This window comes from Salarias fasciatus, chromosome 10, assembly GCF_902148845.1.
Source record: "Salarias fasciatus chromosome 10, fSalaFa1.1, whole genome shotgun sequence".
In the NCBI taxonomy this organism is placed as follows: domain Eukaryota; kingdom Metazoa; phylum Chordata; class Actinopteri; order Blenniiformes; family Blenniidae; genus Salarias; species Salarias fasciatus.
Window position 1 is genome coordinate 4,754,288 of NC_043754.1, and position 18,129 is coordinate 4,772,416.

The window sequence follows — 18,129 nt, forward strand, 5'->3', positions numbered from 1 at the left end:
AGTTGACTTTCTGTACCAACTGAGCCACAATTGATCGAGCCCACAGTGTTGCCAGTGACACTGTGCTGGTGATTTGGACATCAAACAGAGTGACGGAGCAGCCAGTCCAGCTTGTATTGGCTCAACTTTTGGGAAGTTTATGCTGATGCACCAGGAGCAGGCATCACAAATTCAAGTCCTTGATGGTGCAGACTGAACAATGGTCTGTCTCTTTCATCCTGTAGACTGACGGATCAAACTGTGCTGAGGGCTTATGCTTACATAATGTTTATTGTACCTTTTGTTGTGTTGTCCTATTAATGCCCTGTTGAGCAATAAAAGATTGATTACAAAAAAAATCCTTGTGTCATTTGTTTCATTGCAAAAATTTCATAATATTGCAGCAAAAAACTTAGTTGTTTTGCAGCTTTTAAAAGAAATGTTGCCAATTAAAGACAACACACCATGTCGTGGGGGATGGAACGTCCACTCAGTCTGTCACTGCACAAACACAGAGAGACACAAATTCAATCAAACGCAAATGTTCCACAGTGTTTGGATTGAATTAGATGGATCACTTAAGGCAAAAGCTATGCAGCTACAGGTACATGCAGACACCGCAAAGAAACATAACTGAAGCATTGATTTTTTTTATTATGCAAGTGACATGAATTGCAACCTAGTTTAAGTTTAAATTACATGTTTGTCACACTGATACCCACCAAAACCATCCCCAACAAAAATAATATCTTCATGACAGTTAAAAGAGTGAAACTGAAGCACTTCATAATGTTCCCCCACAAACTTACATTTTAACTGGTACATTAATTTTCCTTGATTGCTTGTTCATACAAAACGAAACACCATCACACCTTCAATTCATCCATTTTCGAAACCCCTTCTCCTTCTCAGGGTCGCAGGTGGCTGGATCCAATCCCAGCTGCTGCGTGTGAGGGAGGGTTACACCCTGGACAGATCGCCAGTCTGTCACAGGGCCAGCACGTACAGACAACCATTCACACCTAGGGGCAATTTAGGGTGACCAATTAATCTGACATGCATGTTTTTGGACCGTGGGAGGAAGCCGGAGTACCCGGAGGGAACCCACGCACCCACGGGGAAAACATGCAAACTCCACACAGAAAGGCCCCCAGCCAGCAATTGAACCCAGGACATTCGTGCTGTGAGGCAAGAGCGCTAACCACTGTGCCACCATGCGGCCATACCTTCAATTCAAGTGAGCTTTATCTTTGTAGAACAGATGAGCTCAGGAAGTTTGTAATTGTGCCGCTGATGGAAGAAATCAACGTGTCCAACTGCAGTCATGCTCCAAAGATGTTTGTGAATCTGCAGTTACCTGAGTCAGGTAATGTGTGTCATGACTCAATGTTGGGGTCTCCCAAAGATTGAATATTAGGTGGCTCTGAAGTGCGAGTGTGCCAGACTAAAACCTATGGGTAAAGAGAAAAGCATATAAAAGTAGAAAAATGGTTAATGCAGGTCAAGTGTAAGACACCAATTCTGTTCGAAAATACCACACTGTACGTGTATTAGAGCATTTGAAATAATTGAAAATGGAACTTAAGAGGCACTTTCAAGGTTCAGTGTGGAGTATTGTTTTCGTGAAAACTAGTCTAAAATGATCCAAACCTTTGAATAAAGAATGAAAAAAAAAATCACCAGTGATGGTATCTGAAAACCTGCTATGAACATGATATTTACTTAAATTGGTTTGCTAATCTATCAACTGTCACTGGATTAATTGACTCTCGGGTAATTTTCCACCTCACCAGAGTGGGGTGTCAGTAACCACTTCCACACACTGCACGCGCCAAGAACTAATATTGTCATTTATGAGACATAAATCAGGTTGAAACCATCTTTTTCTTACCTTGGTGCAGTTCGCGGCTTTCGGCTCCAGGTCGCTGAGAGTGACCAGACGCTGTAAAAACGTGGTCTCCTGTTTTCCCCGTGATACATTAAACAGTCTGAAGTTAACGTCTGATTTGGACAAAATCAGCTTCAGGTTTATTGCAAATCCTGCCATGTCGATGGCAAAGCGTCGATTTGGGGCAAACACAACAACCCAGCCGGACACTTTCCCCAATTCATTGACTTTGCAGGACGCGAAGCGCATTTCACCTGTGAAGCCCACCGGCCACACGGAGACTTTTTTAGTGTAGCGCATCTGAAAGATAAAACAGATATAGAAACACAAGTCAATCATCAAGGCAAAAGAGAGAGGAAAGGATGAGGAGGCAGGATGCACTGAATCCAATGAAGAAAAGGACTTAACCGGATCAACTAAGTTTCCTGAGTCAGTACAGCTGAAAAGCTGGACACAGTAGAAAAGTCAAGTTTGATCACAATGTCAAGATGAGCTGTCTACTCAGCAACATATTTAGTTTGGACAACTTTCACTGTCATGTGTGGTGGTGGGGCGTGGTCAGGCTCAGCTGTGGGGGAGAGTTAGTAAAGGTGGCTCAGGGAAAGTGCTGCAGAACACCACTGACTAACCACTATTGATCATCTCTCTTCCTCTCTCTCACAGTAGCGTCTCGGACTCAAACGGAGCGGCAACAGTGAAGTACGGGGGTTGTTTGTGCTGTTTGGAGAGAGGCCTGGAAAGGCACTTCAGTGCTGCTTGTGACCAGGAAACCAATAAAAACATCTGAACTCTGATGATCTTCTTCCAACCTGTTCCTGGAGAACTCACAACCTGAGACAGAGACGATATGTTTGCCCACGATTGTAACAATTAAAAAACGTCCCAGGTGACCCTGCAGACTGACAGATCAAACCGCTGAGGGCTGTTTTGTCTCAGCAGATGTAGGGTGTTCATCATCTAGTGTTGCAGATGCTCTACAAGCTGTTGGAAATAGAGACGAGGTATAGCATGGGGGTAGGACGGCTCTGAACACTGATTGTAAACTCTTGCTATGAAGTAACTGATTTCTTCTTCCTGCATATAAGCAGCAGCTGGCTGAGACAGACAGGGGAGATTCCCGAGACAAAGTCAGAGCAGTAACTGTTTGAGTCTGACCCGTGAAACAGAGAACTGGCCTCAAACAAAGCACCCAACAACAGGCTGTAATCAGTTTGTGAAAGTCGACTGAAGTGACAGTAAAGATCATGAAAGTGCTGTGGTTGTGAGATGTTGTGCTGAGAACCCACAGATTGTTCTGCTCCCTCTTAAAGTCACCTCACCTCGTCGAACAGCTCCAGACTGTATGTGTTGTCATCATCTGCAAAGTAGACCACGCCTTCATTGCTGTCATTTACGCTGAAATTGTCCCGTAGCCACTTCAAAGCCAGGTTTCTCTGCCTGCTGCCTCTGGAAGTAATGTTCTCAGTTTCATGCACGTTGAGGTGGGTATACTTCAGCCCTGTTTTTCTGAGGAGGTCTCCAACTAAACTGGTCTTGTTTTCAGAGTCTTCGACCACGATCCAGTGCAGGTTGGCCACATGGAGCAGAGTATTGGACATGCGTGTCAGGTCCGCTTTCTGCACTAATCTTTTGTATGTAGGCGTGATGGCGTAGATGGTGGGCAGACTGTCGGACCAGGGCGGAGGCCGAACGTAGACCTGTTTAGTGCAGTCCTTGTTCCAGCTTGGGATGATATTCCTGAAAGTCGACATCCCTCTGCTACTATCTGCTCAGGACGCAAAATAAAGATGATGAGCTCATGCATGACGGCACATATAGATTTACCATTGTGCCTCTTTCAGCTCCTGAACTTAGTTGTCAGATCAAAGCATTGCCCAGAGAGAATTTTCTGAGAGATGCTGTCAAGGCTGAAGTAATGTGTATCCCCCCCTCTATGATCTTCAGCTGATGTACTAACATCGAGTGTTTCATTCTGTCGATATTTGTGATCATGTGTCACAAAACTTGTTAAAGCTAGGGTCGGTGATCTTGGAAAACTAGCATGTATTCGAATGTAGCATCTCCCCAAGGCTCCGCCAAGCTCCGCCCAGCTCCCACCCCATTGGAGGAGCTCCCGCTGTTATGGGGGGAACGCACTGGACGCGGAAGCGCCGCACACGTAGTTTCTGATTGTCTCCCATGTTAACCTATCTGACTGCCCGCACACAACGCGTATGGCATACCATTAGAGACAATAATCATCATTCACTTATGCGTCAGTAAAGACAAAACCCCCGCAAAAAACGGCCGCGCGTGCCGAGCCTTGCGCTCTGCAGCGCGCCGGCTCTACTTCGTTCTATTTTTCATGCGAGGGGCGGGGGAGGAGGGGTGGGGTGGGGTGGGGTGTGGTTCCTGAAGAGCGGTCCGCGCCTTACGATTGGTCGGAGTTTTTACTGTCTTGTGGCCGCTGCAGTTGTCAGATTTTTTCCACACCTTTTTCCATACACATAATGTATTGACTTCTCCCAGTGGGCAAGGAGCATTCACTCATTATGACAAAAAGTGCTTTTGGACAACATCGCCTGCCCTATCTTTAAGTAGTTCAGCCAGGATCACTTTGTCAAAAAATTATTACAATTCAGAAAGCATAAAAATTCGAGTTACAATTATTGCATGACAACAAAAATTACGACTGCTTGCATTAGGATAACATGACGATTACATGCCTGTGTAACGATACCAATGGAATTACAAGCTTAACGAAGCAATTGAACTTTGGCAGTGTGGCTCTGTTCTGGGATCTCCCTCCTCTTCCCAACGCCTGTGGGGAAAACCTGAGGCAGCGAGAGCACTCCTCCCTGATTTCCAAATGCCGACTTGGAGGTGCATGAGAGAGGGAGAGCAGCAGCAAGAACCCCCAGAACAGAGCAAGCATAATGATAATGTGACATAGGAAGTCAGGACACAAAGGAGGAGCTGGGGAGGAGGTGGGTTATGAGCAGTGTGCAGATGACAGCCAGACTCTCAGGTGGACTGGGGCGGCCTAAATAACACGCCAAATAGATCAGCTGACCTGGCTGGGAGGGGGAACCAATCACCTGACGTGAGACTGCGTGATAGGCCACCCATAAGCATATGAGTGAGAGCTCGGCCAAGCAGCTTGACTCCGTGCCTGTCTGAACAACGCTTTGCTCCATAACTGCCATCATCAGTCACAGCGAAAGTTATGGTGGGATACACATTATCCCTGCTGCAGCATGGCTGCAGGATTGCCTGCCCTCAGCACCAGTGTACTCAACATGAGTGCATCCTGAATGAAGTGCACATCTTGAAGACCCTGTTTTGTGCTTTAGCAAAGTTTATAAATGAGGCCTCTGCTGGTCTGGACGGTCTAACACTGGGATGTCAGACCATACTGTCGGTTGCTTCTCTGTCCAGTCATAAGCAGTGTGTTCTGTCAAATGGTCTTTATTCTGCTTTCCTAAACATCTTAATTGGTGTACCAGAGGTTCTGTTTTAGGGCCCACCCTTTTTACTATTTATATAAATGACGTGGGCCATAATGTTAATGCTTCCATGCATCCTTATGCTGATGATACAGTCATCTATTGTCATGCAACATCAGTTGTTCGTGTGTTTGCAGACCTGCAGTCTGTTTTTAACACTATTCAGGTGCAAGTCTGCTTAGGACACCCTGGCTGAGTTTGTGATCAGTTATAAATACTTAAGAATGGCAGTCGATGACAGTCTTTCTTTTAAAAGTGACATTGACCTGTTACTGAGGAAGCTAAAACTGAAGCTCGGAGTATTCTTCAGAAATAGAGCCTGGGTCTCAATAAACCTGTAAAAATCAAGGTTAAATAAAATAAAACAACAGCTGTGATGAAGCTTACCTTTTGCTGCAGCAAGAAGAGCTGCGATGGTGATGGGGTAAAATATTTGAAGGAAGAGTATTAAAAGCACCGCGATCAACAGACTTGTAAAGATGCCTTTTATGTTCACCACCTGCGGCATCCTGAGTTGTGCTACGTTCTGTAAGACAGATAAGTGATACAGCACAGTCAGAAAAATCAGCCTGATCCTTCCAGTCACAAAGCATAGACCTCTCTCAACAAATAAGAAACCCTTGGAAATCTTCTTTGACTGTGCCCGGAGTTATTTTTCTGTGCATCCATGAAGTTGTTGTTTTCACAACCAGTGTTTTTGACTAGAGATATGCTGTCAGGAGAGGGTCTGCCTCCCCTGTCATCATGGACAGAAATAATGTAAATACTTACATTTATCCAGTGATTCCAGTCAGGAAGATGACATTAGGCTGCTTTGACACCAGGCTTGTCCAAGACTCGGCTCACCCTGGTGGTGGTGGTGGTGGGGTGGGTGGTGGTGGTGGTGTTGGGGGGGGGGGGACTAGGGGGGCCAGGATGGACTGCTCCCTTGCTCCAGGGAGGGGTGTGGAGAGAGATAACTGGTAATTGAATAAACCTGTGGATGATTATTGATTGTCTCTCCCCCTCCTGCTCCCAGGGCTCCGCAGAAGCTCAAAAGGAGCTGGTAAGGCAGACTTTGGGGAGACATTGGAAAAAGCACAGATGAGAAACTGCTGGTTTTGGGCTGCTCGGCAGACAGGCCGGTTTCTGTGAGTTTTTTGTGTTGCCTGGAGGGAAGCTGGGGAGGCTCTGCAGGTGTTTTGTGTTTTGTTGAACCCACGATTGGAATGAGACTCCGAAAAACCAACCAGGCTGGTGTTGATGCTTCCGCACCCACAGACAGATGGAGATTTCACAATGACACACAGAATTACAAAGATTTCATAATGTAAAAGTACTCCATAGTATCACGGGAGCTAAAAGAGCATAACTGCCTGCAGCTGAATTTGGTAGGCTTGGAAAGGCATGATACGACTCCTTTAAGACACACCTCTTTTCAGTAGCTTTTAATGGTTGTCATAATTTATTTTGACATTGTCATGAAAAATACAGAATTTTACCTCATCAGCCAATCAGGAGATTCAGTGTTGAACTTTTCTTTTGGAGTTCATGAATGACATGACGTCAAATGGAAACATGATGAGAAAACATCTATGATCTCGGTGTCACGGGGTGATTCTGTGTGGGAGTGTCGAAGCTGGGCTGAAGAATGTGTGTGTGTGTGTGTGTGTGTGTGTGTGTGTGTGTGTGTGTGTGTGTGTGAGCGTTCTTGTATTTCTATCCTTGTCGGGGCCAAATGTCCCCACAAGGATAGCAAAACGTGGAACGACGTGCCTTGTGGGGACCTTTTTCCGGTCCTAAGTAGGAGAAACAGTGTTTTCTTGACCATGTTGTTGTTACTGAAAAAAGTAAAAGTGCAAAAACATTTCTTTAGGGTTAGGCTTTGTTGTGGTGTGGGTTAGGGTTAGGGTAAAGGTCAGGGTTAGGGGCTAGACATGAATGGGAGTCAATGGACGGTCCCCACAAGGATAGAAATACGAGACTGCGCGTGTGCGTGTGTGTATGTGTGTGTGTGTGTGTGTGTGTGTGTGTGTGTGTGTGTGTGTGTGTGTGTGGGTGTGTGATTGAGCCCCGCCTCCCTCCTGGAATTAGTAAATGGGGCACAGGTGAGTGTGTGGGGAGAGGAACACACCGTTGGCACAAGACATGAACAGAGACCCGAAGGGCAGCGACCAGAGGGACCTCGAGACGGACACCGAGGGACGGCTGGCCGCTGAGAAAGGGGGAAGAGCGAGAGCTTCCCGAGCAGCGGCAGGAAGTGTTGTGGGGAGCACGGGGGGCGGGGGGGGAGTGCGAACCCCCTTCTTCCAGCTAAGTGTTCAGTTTATGGCTTGCGTTGATGGTTTGGAGCTTGCTGTTTTCTGTTTGCTGTGCTGCGATTTGTATTAACAGTGGCTCTGGCCTAACCAACCCCTAGCAAAGCACTGTTTGCTCGACACTTGCCGTGACGGCTGTCCCCCCGCCCCCCCTTTTAATAGGCATCAGTCGTCACCGAGGGAAGCGCACTCCACCTGTTCAGTGGACCGACAAGTGTGAGACAGCCTTTCAGCAGCTAAAGACAAAATTGTGGCCCCCATTTTAGCTTGTGCTGATTACACCCTGCCCTTCACTCTTTACACCGACGCTGGTAACACAGGACTGGGGGCTGTGCTAGCGCAAGATCAGGGTGGGGTCGAACTTGTCATTTCGTATAGGAGAAGTTTCCATCTGGCTGAGTGTCAACTTGAGCTTCTTACCATGAAATGGGCGTTGGTAGAGAAATGTAAGGACTACCTTTGGTGCGCTACATTCACTGTTGTAATGGATAACAACCCACTCGTACATTTGCAAATTGCAAAGCTAGGGACTGTGGAACAAAGGTGGGACGCACAGCTGGCAAACTTTAATTACACGATCAAAGACCGGCCCGGAAAAGATAACACTAATGTCGATGTCCTCTCCAGGTTTCCTATGGCTCCCTCCAACGGGCCTCAGAGGAGCGGGAACCACAGGTGGGAGTGGTTGAGACTGCTGCATCCCCACAGAACCAGATCAACAGCTGGGGATGGGATAAGGAGCGATGGAGGAGTCTATAAGGGAGGATGTGCATTACTACAGAACACATTGAGAGAGGTGTGCTGCCAAATGCCACAGAGAGGCAATCTATGACTAAGCCTGTTTGGATTCTGTTAAAACTCTGGAGGAAGGGGTTAAGAGGTCATAGATACATGAACACTATCACTATTACATTTGCATGGTCACACAGATCTTTAATCACTCTTCATTCTACCTGTGGACTCAGTTTTCCTGTGGTGGGTTAGACTAATGGTGATCTGTAGTAAGCCTCTCCTGGTGCTCCAAATGTAATTTCATGCTCAATTTCTTGGTTTGCACGCCACCAATTTACTACTATATCCTCAAAAAAAAAAAAAAGTCTGTAAGATGCCCTCTGTCATGTCTTTTTGTAGGTGCAGTAGCCGATTTTCTGTTCTGATTTTAGCCTTGTCAGTCACTCTGTTAGATCGGTGCTGTGGTTTCGGATTGTTCTCTGTTTTGTTACATGTGATTTGTCGTATTGTGAATTTATATATGATATATGTTATGCTACCCTAGGCAATGTTTATCAATGTCCATCAAAATACAGTACTCAGTTGAATATGCAAAACTTTCTCTAACTTGAAACTTTGATTTTTCACTTGAGTCACTGTTTGATCACTTCATACAAATAAATGCTGTGAATTTACATTTTTGCTTTTCACATATATGAAGAAAAAAGCTGGTCATATGGAGTTATCTTATGATCAGTGTGCAATTGCAGTCAAATTATGGCAAATAACCGCATTTGGTGGCCACTTTGGATGCCATCTTGAATTCAATTTTGAATGAAGTCGAATGAAGAAACCTCTAATCAATGATTTGTTTATTCATCAATAAAACTGAATCTTCATCAGGTTTCTATTGAATTATATCCAAAAATTTGAATCTCAGTCAGGAGCAGTTTTACACAAAACATAGCACTACATTTCCAGATGTAGATAAAAATAAGTGTTCCACGGAACGGCATCTTAATTTTGAAAGTGGAGGAGTCATATTACAAGAATGCAGTGTAAATCTTCTCCATCGACCCTGCACTGCGAGAACAGGAGGTTTAAAAAAATACCTCAATTTAACATGTAATGCTTTATATTGAAAGAGCCATTTCATCCCCTAAAATAATTATTTTACACCATATTTTCAATCTGTATAAAGAGTCATTGAACCCAGTATCATCAAACTTTGAGAAGGCCATGTTAGGCCCACGTGGAGTTTCTACCTGATTTTCTCAGAGATGATTAAAACTCTTTACGGGTCAGTCTCAGGAACTTGCAGCCTATTGGATTTCTTGTTTTCTGTTATATTTGCAGTGGTCAGAAGGTTTAGATGTGAAAAAAGCTGCTATTTGGGAATGTTACTTGATAAACTGGGGGGCAGCTGTGATTCAGTGGGGAGAGCAGTCGTCTCGCAATCGGGAGGTTGTGATTTCGATTCCCATCCCCCCTATCTGCATGTCGAAGTGTCCTTGGGGAAGACACTGCACCCTGAAATGCCCCCACTGTTGTACGTCGCTTTGGACAAAAGCGTCTGCTAAATAAAATTGTAATAATAAATTGTAATTGTAATAAACTGAATAAGTCATTGTTGCATTTTATGTGATTTGATTTAATTGAATTCTTCATGGTTTTATTACATCCTGGGAAATTTAATGGATTGTGCTTTATTTTGATAGTAGCTACAAACTGCATCACTCAAAAAATAGATTGTATTAAGTTTTATGTCCATATATTCTCTGAGTTTTTGCAACTCTGTGACTTCCAGTGAAAATATAATTTTACTCCCGAGCATCATTAGACCTCATCTGCCTTCTTCATGTTTTCATGTACAATTCAATAAATCGTTCATAAATGTTAACCCAGCAGAAGCCAGATTGACATGAGCAGCAACGAATTGCTTCACATGTCAATCTGGGATTTCAGTCGGCAAATCCGTTCGGGGAAGGAGGGACTTGCTGTAGAACTCTTTGTGTTCATTGGATGGAAGGATACAGTGCACCGGCCTAACCATGTAAGAAAAATCATTTTTCAAAGACGCAATAGAGGATTCATCCAAAACAGATTTAATCGCTGTCGGGATATCCATTGTTTTCGCTAGCCATGCTAATATTATTAGCAGTCCGCCACTTCCTGTTTTCGTTTAAGCTTCATGTCCCGCCCTAAATGATGCGCGATTGGTCCGACCGAAAAAAATCAGAGCGTGATTGGTCCGACCGAAAAAAATCAGAGCGTGATTGGTCCGACCGAAAAAAGTCTGATCCCGAGCACATAAGACTGGAGCGATACAAGATGGATTCTCGTGGTGTGTGAGAACAAATACCGCGAGAATTCAGCTTGCTAGCAAGGTTACACAAATGTTATATCATGAGCCCATTTATGAGCAACAATCCATGATTTAATAGTTATTTATTTTACATTCATAAGAGGAAAATTGGCATGTTTGGAATGCCCTAAAATCTCCCCTGCATTTTTCCAGTCATTTGAACAGGGTAATCAAGGTGGAACTGCAGGTTCTGGGAAATCCTTGACAATAAGCATGAGAACCGGTATTACTAGTTGTCACTGGTTTCTTTGTGTGTTTAACGAGGTTTATATTCAGTTGCACCCAATCAAATGATTAATATTGCAACAACACATCATCAGTAGGGTAAAGCTAACCTGTGTCACGACGGTCTAAGCCCAGCTCACGTTCCCAATTAGTGGGTGAACAAGTGTTCCTTTGTACACAAAAAGGAAGGCAGCCATTGATGTTTAGGCAGCCCTGTCTCTGCAAAGTTACGCAAAATAAAAAAAAAAAAAAAGTATTTGAGAAGAATATACAGGGTGATTCTTAGATATTAACATGGTCAAGCAAAAGCTAAATCTGTGCTAACCGATGTGATGATGGATGGAACAAAATCTTTCACAGATGAACGTATTAAGGGACTAAATTCCTTCTCCTGAGCAACACATTTGAGAATGCAGTTTCGTCGTCTCTGAACATACTTCTGTGGAGACAGGGCTGCTTTGGGATGCTTATCAGTGGAACTCTGGATTTTAAATCAAGGGCCTTCAGAGTTAATGTGACCCTGAATTTGATCAGTTACATCAGACAATGTCCAGAATATATGGATAGCAACAAATATTTCTTTTTTTCACGATGTTATAATGCTTGGACCGAGCATCTATTATGCTTTCAGGAGGTGAATGCTTCTGGTACAATCATGCCCAGACAGAAAGGAATGGAGATAAGAGCCAGAATAACATCATCCTGAACCCTTCATGGAAGAATCACGGGCTCTGTAGAAGTGGTGAACTACTGGCACACCTCAATGAGGCTTTACAACGTAGCTGAAGGTTTGGTCCAAAACACATCTTGTCTTCTTCAGACAACTGGTAACAAGAAGTTAATCTGAATCTTCATAAGTGTCTCTCTGTGAGACAGAGACCGTTCTTTATTTTCGATAAAGCTTGTGGAAACCAGAAGAACTGAGACACCAGGATGTTCATAAATCAAACTAATCTGATGCCCTGAGAGTCAATAGCTTTCCGAAAAATACTTTTATCTGCATCACAGTTCTCTGTAGTTTAGCCACACAAACCAATCTAACTCAAAGCCTCTTCATAGACACCCAGCATGAAATACCCTGTGCATGATCAATAAAGACAGTTCTGTTTGTCAATCCTACAAAGACAAAGAAAAAAAAGAATTCAGACCTTAACTGTAAAAACCGAAGCTCCTCAGCATCCACCTGTCTCCAAGTTGTCCTCTGCCTCGGTTTCCCCTCAGGTCACACTGAGAAACAATGAATGATGGCAACTGTTCTATTCTGTGTTGGGTGTGGTGTGATTTTGTTGCCTGATTCACGACATAATTAAACGCCATCAATGCCAATAGGTTCTTCAAACCTGCGATGGATGAAAAACAAGAAGAAGAAAAAAAAAAACTTAACTGTTTGATTACCAGGTGCCAGGAGTTACTTTTAAAAAGTAAATGGTATGGTAAAATGAATACCACTTACATAGCACTGCAAGGCACTCAATCCATCCACTGCTGCAGTTGGGGGTTGAATTTGGGACTGAATTGAGACAATTTTTTTTTTTTTTTTTTTGGAAAGATTAGGTCAGGGATGTCAGCGCGTGATTTGCAGGTCTTGACAAGACAAACGAGTGAGTGTTGGGTTGATCTCTTTGTGACATTGCTACATTCATACCACTTTAGTGTATCTAGGTGGCACTGGAGAGCACATTTTGGCAGTTATTTTCTGAATTATTTTTTTGCCAGTCATGATATACTTGCCAAATTTGGTGAGTCTAGAAGCTTGTTTTGGGGTCAAATTTATTTTTATTTGCGTGTTGGAATAGTAATAATAATAATAGGAGAGACGAAGAAGAAATGCTACAAATACAAAAAGGTCTTACCCTCCGGGTCTCAGTCCCTAAATATAGATTTATTGACCACATACATTTGAATTAGGTCAACTGGAGTGTCTCACATAATTGGGTCTAATTTTGTGGTGAAACTCAGGGTGGTGCAGACTGGCGGAATGTGGTGCAACCAGCTATTGGGGTTTACTCTGGTAATTAGTCTTAAGTCACAAGTGGTATGGATTACCAAAGGAAACTCATCACTTTAAGTAATTTCATTGAATTATTAATTTGATTAAATTGTCATTTAGTAATTAATAGTTACAGATCATTATCGCTGAATCAAATAGCAATCTATTACGGTGTAAAAACTCTTTAAAGTGAAGCACGAAAGTTATTTATCTATTAATAAGGTCAGCCAATCTGTTATTTGGGAATGACTGAATCACAGAACAATTTAACCATTAAGTCATTGATTGATAAGGTGTTATTCATCAATCAACAATAGCTCAAATAACCAACTTACTGAAAAGTGGGTAGATTACAGTAAATGAACTGACTGAAATTTTGAATTATGAATTGAATAAATTAGCGATTCATTAGTTAATAATTCTGGGGCACCACCTTGAAGAGGACAATTACCAAAGTTCAGTCTCAAAAAGGGAAATAATTTAAACTGGTTGTTAATCTTTAGAAAAAACAGCTGTTTAAATGATCACAGAAGTGCAAGAACAGCACTAAGCTGATACAACGAGGAACTTGTCACAAATCCACCAAAAATGACCAGGAATCGACCAGTTCAGTTAATGAGCATTTATTAAAAATGTCTTATTTTTAATCAACACATCGAAGAACAGATCTGAACAGATTCATGGGTATACGACCAATCAGAGAGAGAGAGAAAGAGTGTGAGTGTGAGTGAGTGAGTGAGTGTGTGTGTGTGTGTGTGTGTGTGTGTGTGTGTGTGTGCGTGTGGGGGGGGGGGGGGGGGGGGGGGGCTCCTCCTGGGACCTGCAGCATTCCATCTGCGTCACTCTCTGCAGAGGGAGAGAGGAGGAGGAGAATGTCAGAGGAGGAGGAGAAAGAAGGATGATGGGAGAGGAGGAGTTTAATCTTTGTCTCGACCCTTGGGTGGATGCTGTGTGGCTGTGGGCGGCATGTACGTGTGCGCTTGCGGGTGGACGCACGCACGCTCCTTTAAAAACTCAAAAGTTAGTCGGAATTACACAGGAGGAGGGACAAGAGAGAAAACTAACACAGAAGCTGCTGTCCCAAGCAGAGGAGGTGAGCGTAAAGCTTCTCCTCAGCGACACGGCGTTAAGAGTGTGTGCTCGTGAACAAGCATTCACTGCACTCAGACAGTAATGATCAATCAGCAATGTGCAGCGGAACAAGCGTTTTAGTTTCTTACTTCAGCAATCACAAACAATATTCAGACAACTAAGTAAAGCCTTGCCGCACCTCCTATGTTGGATTAATCCTGTCGGTGATCACTGCTCCTTGAGGATGGAGGGAGTCTGAAGGCACAGCAGTGTGCGTCTGCAGACGGTCCAACTTGTCCGTTGGATGGTAGATAAAACTCAGTGTGTCCAGCATGCAGAGGTGGAAAGAGTACAAAAATATTATACTTAAGTACAAGTACTGTTACTCTGATGTGATTTTACTTGAGTACAAACAAAGTTACCAGTCAAAAAATCTACTCAAGTAAAATTAAATGATTTAAAACGTACTTTGAGTAAAAGTAAAAGGTTACTTTTTAACAACAGGTGTTGAAGGCACCTGGAATTAATCAGTGACTTAAGGTGTCATCTGCAGCGCCTTCATTGATATCTGCAATATAATGCCAGCGTGCATGAAGACGCACGGCTCTGTGGAGAGCTCCACTCTGGCTGCAGCTTAAAAAAAAAAAAAAAAAAAAAAAAAAAAAGACCGATAGTATTAACCGGTCAAAGTTCCTGTTATCGGTTAACGGTTAAACGGTTATCCATGTGCATCCCTAATATGTGGTATGAAACCAATAAAAGACAGGCCAAAAGGTGTGTTTGATTGACAAACGTAATTTGCGCACACACAACAATTCGTTGAATATCTTTTGTGATACCTCATTAAAAATATTGATCGAGTTCTTCATTGTGTTTCTGGATTCTCGTTTGGATCTCTGCTCGTGTTTCAAAGTACTCATTTGGATTATCCCTCCAGATCCCATCCCCTTGTTAAATTTAACTTTGAACTCCACAAGACTATTCACATGCAGATTTTAAAAGCAAATATTGAAACTGTGCAAATGATTTTTTTAATTAATTGATTCACATTCAGGAATAAATACGGTAATTCAAATTCACTTTGAACTGGAACAGGATTTTCCCCATACAATAAACTTTTTGACTTTTTATCATTGTGTATGAGTCAGCTGTTGGGTTTGCCACTGATTAATGACAGCAGCACAAGAATTCTTTTAGGCACACACCCTAGTGAAACAGGTTTCACCGGAGAATAATTGAATTCTTCACTACTCTGAAACCAAATTGCTTGACGTGAGGTTGTGAGAGAACCAACATTAAAGACTGGAGCTTGCTTGGTACCGGCTGGCTGCTCTGTAATCGCAGGCGACAGGGCAAACATGCATTCAGATTTGTCCCTCACCAAGAACTCTGCTTTAAAAGGGATTTATTCTCTGGTTGGATTGGCAGCAGTGAATTTTCTGTTGCTTCCAGGAATCTGCCTCCTCAACCTGTCGGATGCGTCTAATGCTGAACCATCTGTCCCTGTTTCAAAGGACAACAACCCAAAAACACTACTCCTGGTCTGGGGTTTGAAGGGAAGAAAACCTCCTGATTGCTGGGAATACTTTCGAATCAGTGGGTGTACAATCACTGGAGACAGGAGAAGGTACAACGAGGCTGATGGTGTGCTCATGCGGCACTGGGATGTAGTCCGTGATAAAGAAGCTCCGCTCCCTCTGGAGCCACGACTACCTGCGCAAAAGTGGATATGGCTCAACTTTGAGTCTCCCACATTTTCTCTGCGACTGTGGGAATATGAAGGTATTTACAACCTCACACTGACCTTCCGAGAAGACTCTGATATCCTTGCGCCTTATGGGTCTTTAATCCCAAATGTGTTATCAGATACATTTCCTCAAGCTCGTTTTGCACATCGACTCAAATCCTCCTCGGATCCTCGTCCTGGCTTTGTGGCCTGGGTGGTCAGCCACTGGACAGATGATTTGGAGCGTGTGCACTTCTACAACCATCTTAAAGAGTACATAAAAATTGACATTTTTGGAGGTGCAGGGACCATCTTACCAGAAGGCAAAGGCAGTGTGGTTAAAATGATCAGACAGTACCGCTTTTACCTGGCCTTCGAGAACTCTCAGCACACCGACTACATCACAGAGAAGCTGTGGAACGCAGTGCGCGGCGGCGCCATCCCGGTGGTCCTGGGTCCGTCCAGGAAGAACTACGAGCGCTTCCTGCCCCCCGAGGCCTTCATCCACGTTGATGACTTCAACACAGTGCAGGAGCTGGCCCAATACCTGCTGAAAGTGAAGGACAGTCCATCTCTGATCACCATGCACCTCAGCTGGAGGAAAGACTACAGTCTGTACTTTGCCACGTGGGATGAACACTATTGCACAGTCTGCAAGGTGGTGCGGATGAGGAAAGGCAAGATTGATGTGGTCAAAAATCTTACAGCATGGTTTTATTCATGATATGATATCTCATGAAAAACTATGGAGTATTTAGGATTCCCATGTAACATGATGTGCTTTTAATAAGATTTGGTTGTTTGACAGGTTACATTACTAAACTAACAAACAAAGATAAATATTTTTCCTCCATTTTTCTAAATTTCTAAAATACTGATCTACTTTAGATTTCACAGCTTTGTGTAGTATTTTGTGCTTTTGCATGATCATAAATAATTGATGATTGTTTTCTCTGAAATTTCCATTCATTCATTGTAATTTATCCTCTCGATACTTTGATCATGCACAGTTTTGCTTGTGTGTTTGTGTGTGTGTGTGTATAAATGAGTGGCTGTATTGAAGGTAACCTTTCTGACATATGGGTTCTCGTTGAACACAACCTTCAACCATGTGTGGTATGAAACTAATAAAAGAACAGATGAAAAATGAAGTTTGTTTTGAGAGCGCACTTCCTCAAACCAAGGGTGACCATATGTCCTCTTTTCCCCGGACATGTCCTCTTTTAACGTCCTGTCCGGGGCGTCCGGGCGGGTTTTTTAAATTCAAGGAAATGTCCGGGGTTCACTGTTTCTCATAGCACGTGAACGTAAATTGACCAGCGCTTTGCACACAATACTATGATACTTTGTTGCGCGACGTAATTACTGAGAGGCGGTCTTGTGAGCCGACACACACACACACACACACACACACACACACACACACACACACACACACACACACACACACACAGATGGGACTTCAGACAGCGGAGCGCTTCTTCTTCTTCTGTGTTGTTTAACGGCGGATGGCATCATTTCAACAGGCGCATTACCGCCTCGTATCGCTATAGAGTGGGATCAGAGAACAATGTAAATTCTATTTATTAACCCCATTAATACAAGGTATGAGATCAATGCATTCCGACTGTTTACAACACTATTTATGGAGAACTGATAAATTCCTTCTCTACTTATTTCGACAGCGGAGCACGGAAAATGCCAAAGCCCAAGAGCACCTTCTCAGATGAACTGCAAAAAAAAGTTCCAACATACCGAGATGAAAAATACAATGTAGAAGAGAAGCAGGATGAAGAAAACAATTAAAGATTAAAAGTATATCTTTTTTGTTTTTTAAGTTAGTATTTTGGTGAGGCTCTTATATTCTTCTATCTTATTACAGTTATTAAGAAATATATTGTTGAACCTGGATTTTCTAACAGTTCATATTTAGAACATTATTTAATATTTGTAAAGAGTCTAAGAGAGCTATTATTTTGTTACAAGTTTTTACATTTCTTATTGTCTCATGCTAGCTGTTGCCAAAGCTGTCCGTCCCTGGGAGAGGGATCCCTCCATACTGTGGTTCTCCCCAAGATTTCTTCTTTTCCCACTGGGTTTTTGGAGTTTTTTCTTGCCGGATGTGAGGGTCGAAGGCGGTGGTTGCTTCGTTCTGTCTCGTTACTGTAAATATTGACATATTACCATTATGCTTATTCACTGTTTTTACTTTTACCGACAAATGTAACATCTTGAAGCCCTCTGAGGCAACTGTTGTTGTGATACTGGGCTATACAAAAATAAATTGATTGATTGATTGATTGATTTCATTTTATTTTGTTAAAGAAGTTAGTTTCGCATCATTGAAGCGTAATAAAGCGTGTGAATCAACCTCCGAGAAGCCTATCTGAAT

General features: G+C 43.1%; 2 protein-coding genes across 2 annotated transcripts; one reads left to right on the forward strand and one right to left on the reverse strand.

The window, feature by feature from the left end:
• Positions 1-1,355: 1,355 nt before the first annotated feature.
• LOC115395660 (galactosylgalactosylxylosylprotein 3-beta-glucuronosyltransferase 1-like) lies at positions 1,356-3,618 on the reverse strand. The gene is made up of 3 exons (XM_030101289.1): positions 3,187-3,618; positions 1,871-2,167; positions 1,356-1,430 (listed from the first exon to the last, which is right to left on the reverse strand). Exons 1-3 carry the CDS (start codon positions 3,616-3,618, stop codon positions 1,356-1,358), a joined length of 804 nt encoding a protein of 267 aa, XP_029957149.1.
• Positions 3,619-15,369: 11,751 nt separating this feature from the next.
• On the forward strand, positions 15,370-16,461 carry LOC115395661 (alpha-(1,3)-fucosyltransferase 4-like). Its single transcript, XM_030101290.1, has one exon. It carries the CDS (start codon positions 15,370-15,372, stop codon positions 16,459-16,461), a length of 1,092 nt encoding a protein of 363 aa, XP_029957150.1.
• Positions 16,462-18,129: the final 1,668 nt, after the last annotated feature.

Excerpts from the sequence above, each read along its gene's own strand:
- LOC115395660 (XM_030101289.1), bottom strand. The coding sequence starts at position 3,618 with ATGTCGACTTTCAGGAATATCATCCCAAGCTGGAACAAGGACTGCACT. Across the intron at positions 2,168-3,186 it reads GTCTGGAGCTGTTCGACGAG|ATGCGCTACACTAAAAAAGT; the intron begins GTGAGGTGACTT and ends TTTATCTTTCAG. Across the intron at positions 1,431-1,870 it reads AAGCCGCGAACTGCACCAAG|GTTTTAGTCTGGCACACTCG; the intron begins GTAAGAAAAAGA and ends CTTTACCCATAG.
- LOC115395661 (XM_030101290.1), top strand. The coding sequence starts at position 15,370 with ATGCATTCAGATTTGTCCCTCACCAAGAACTCTGCTTTAAAAGGGATT.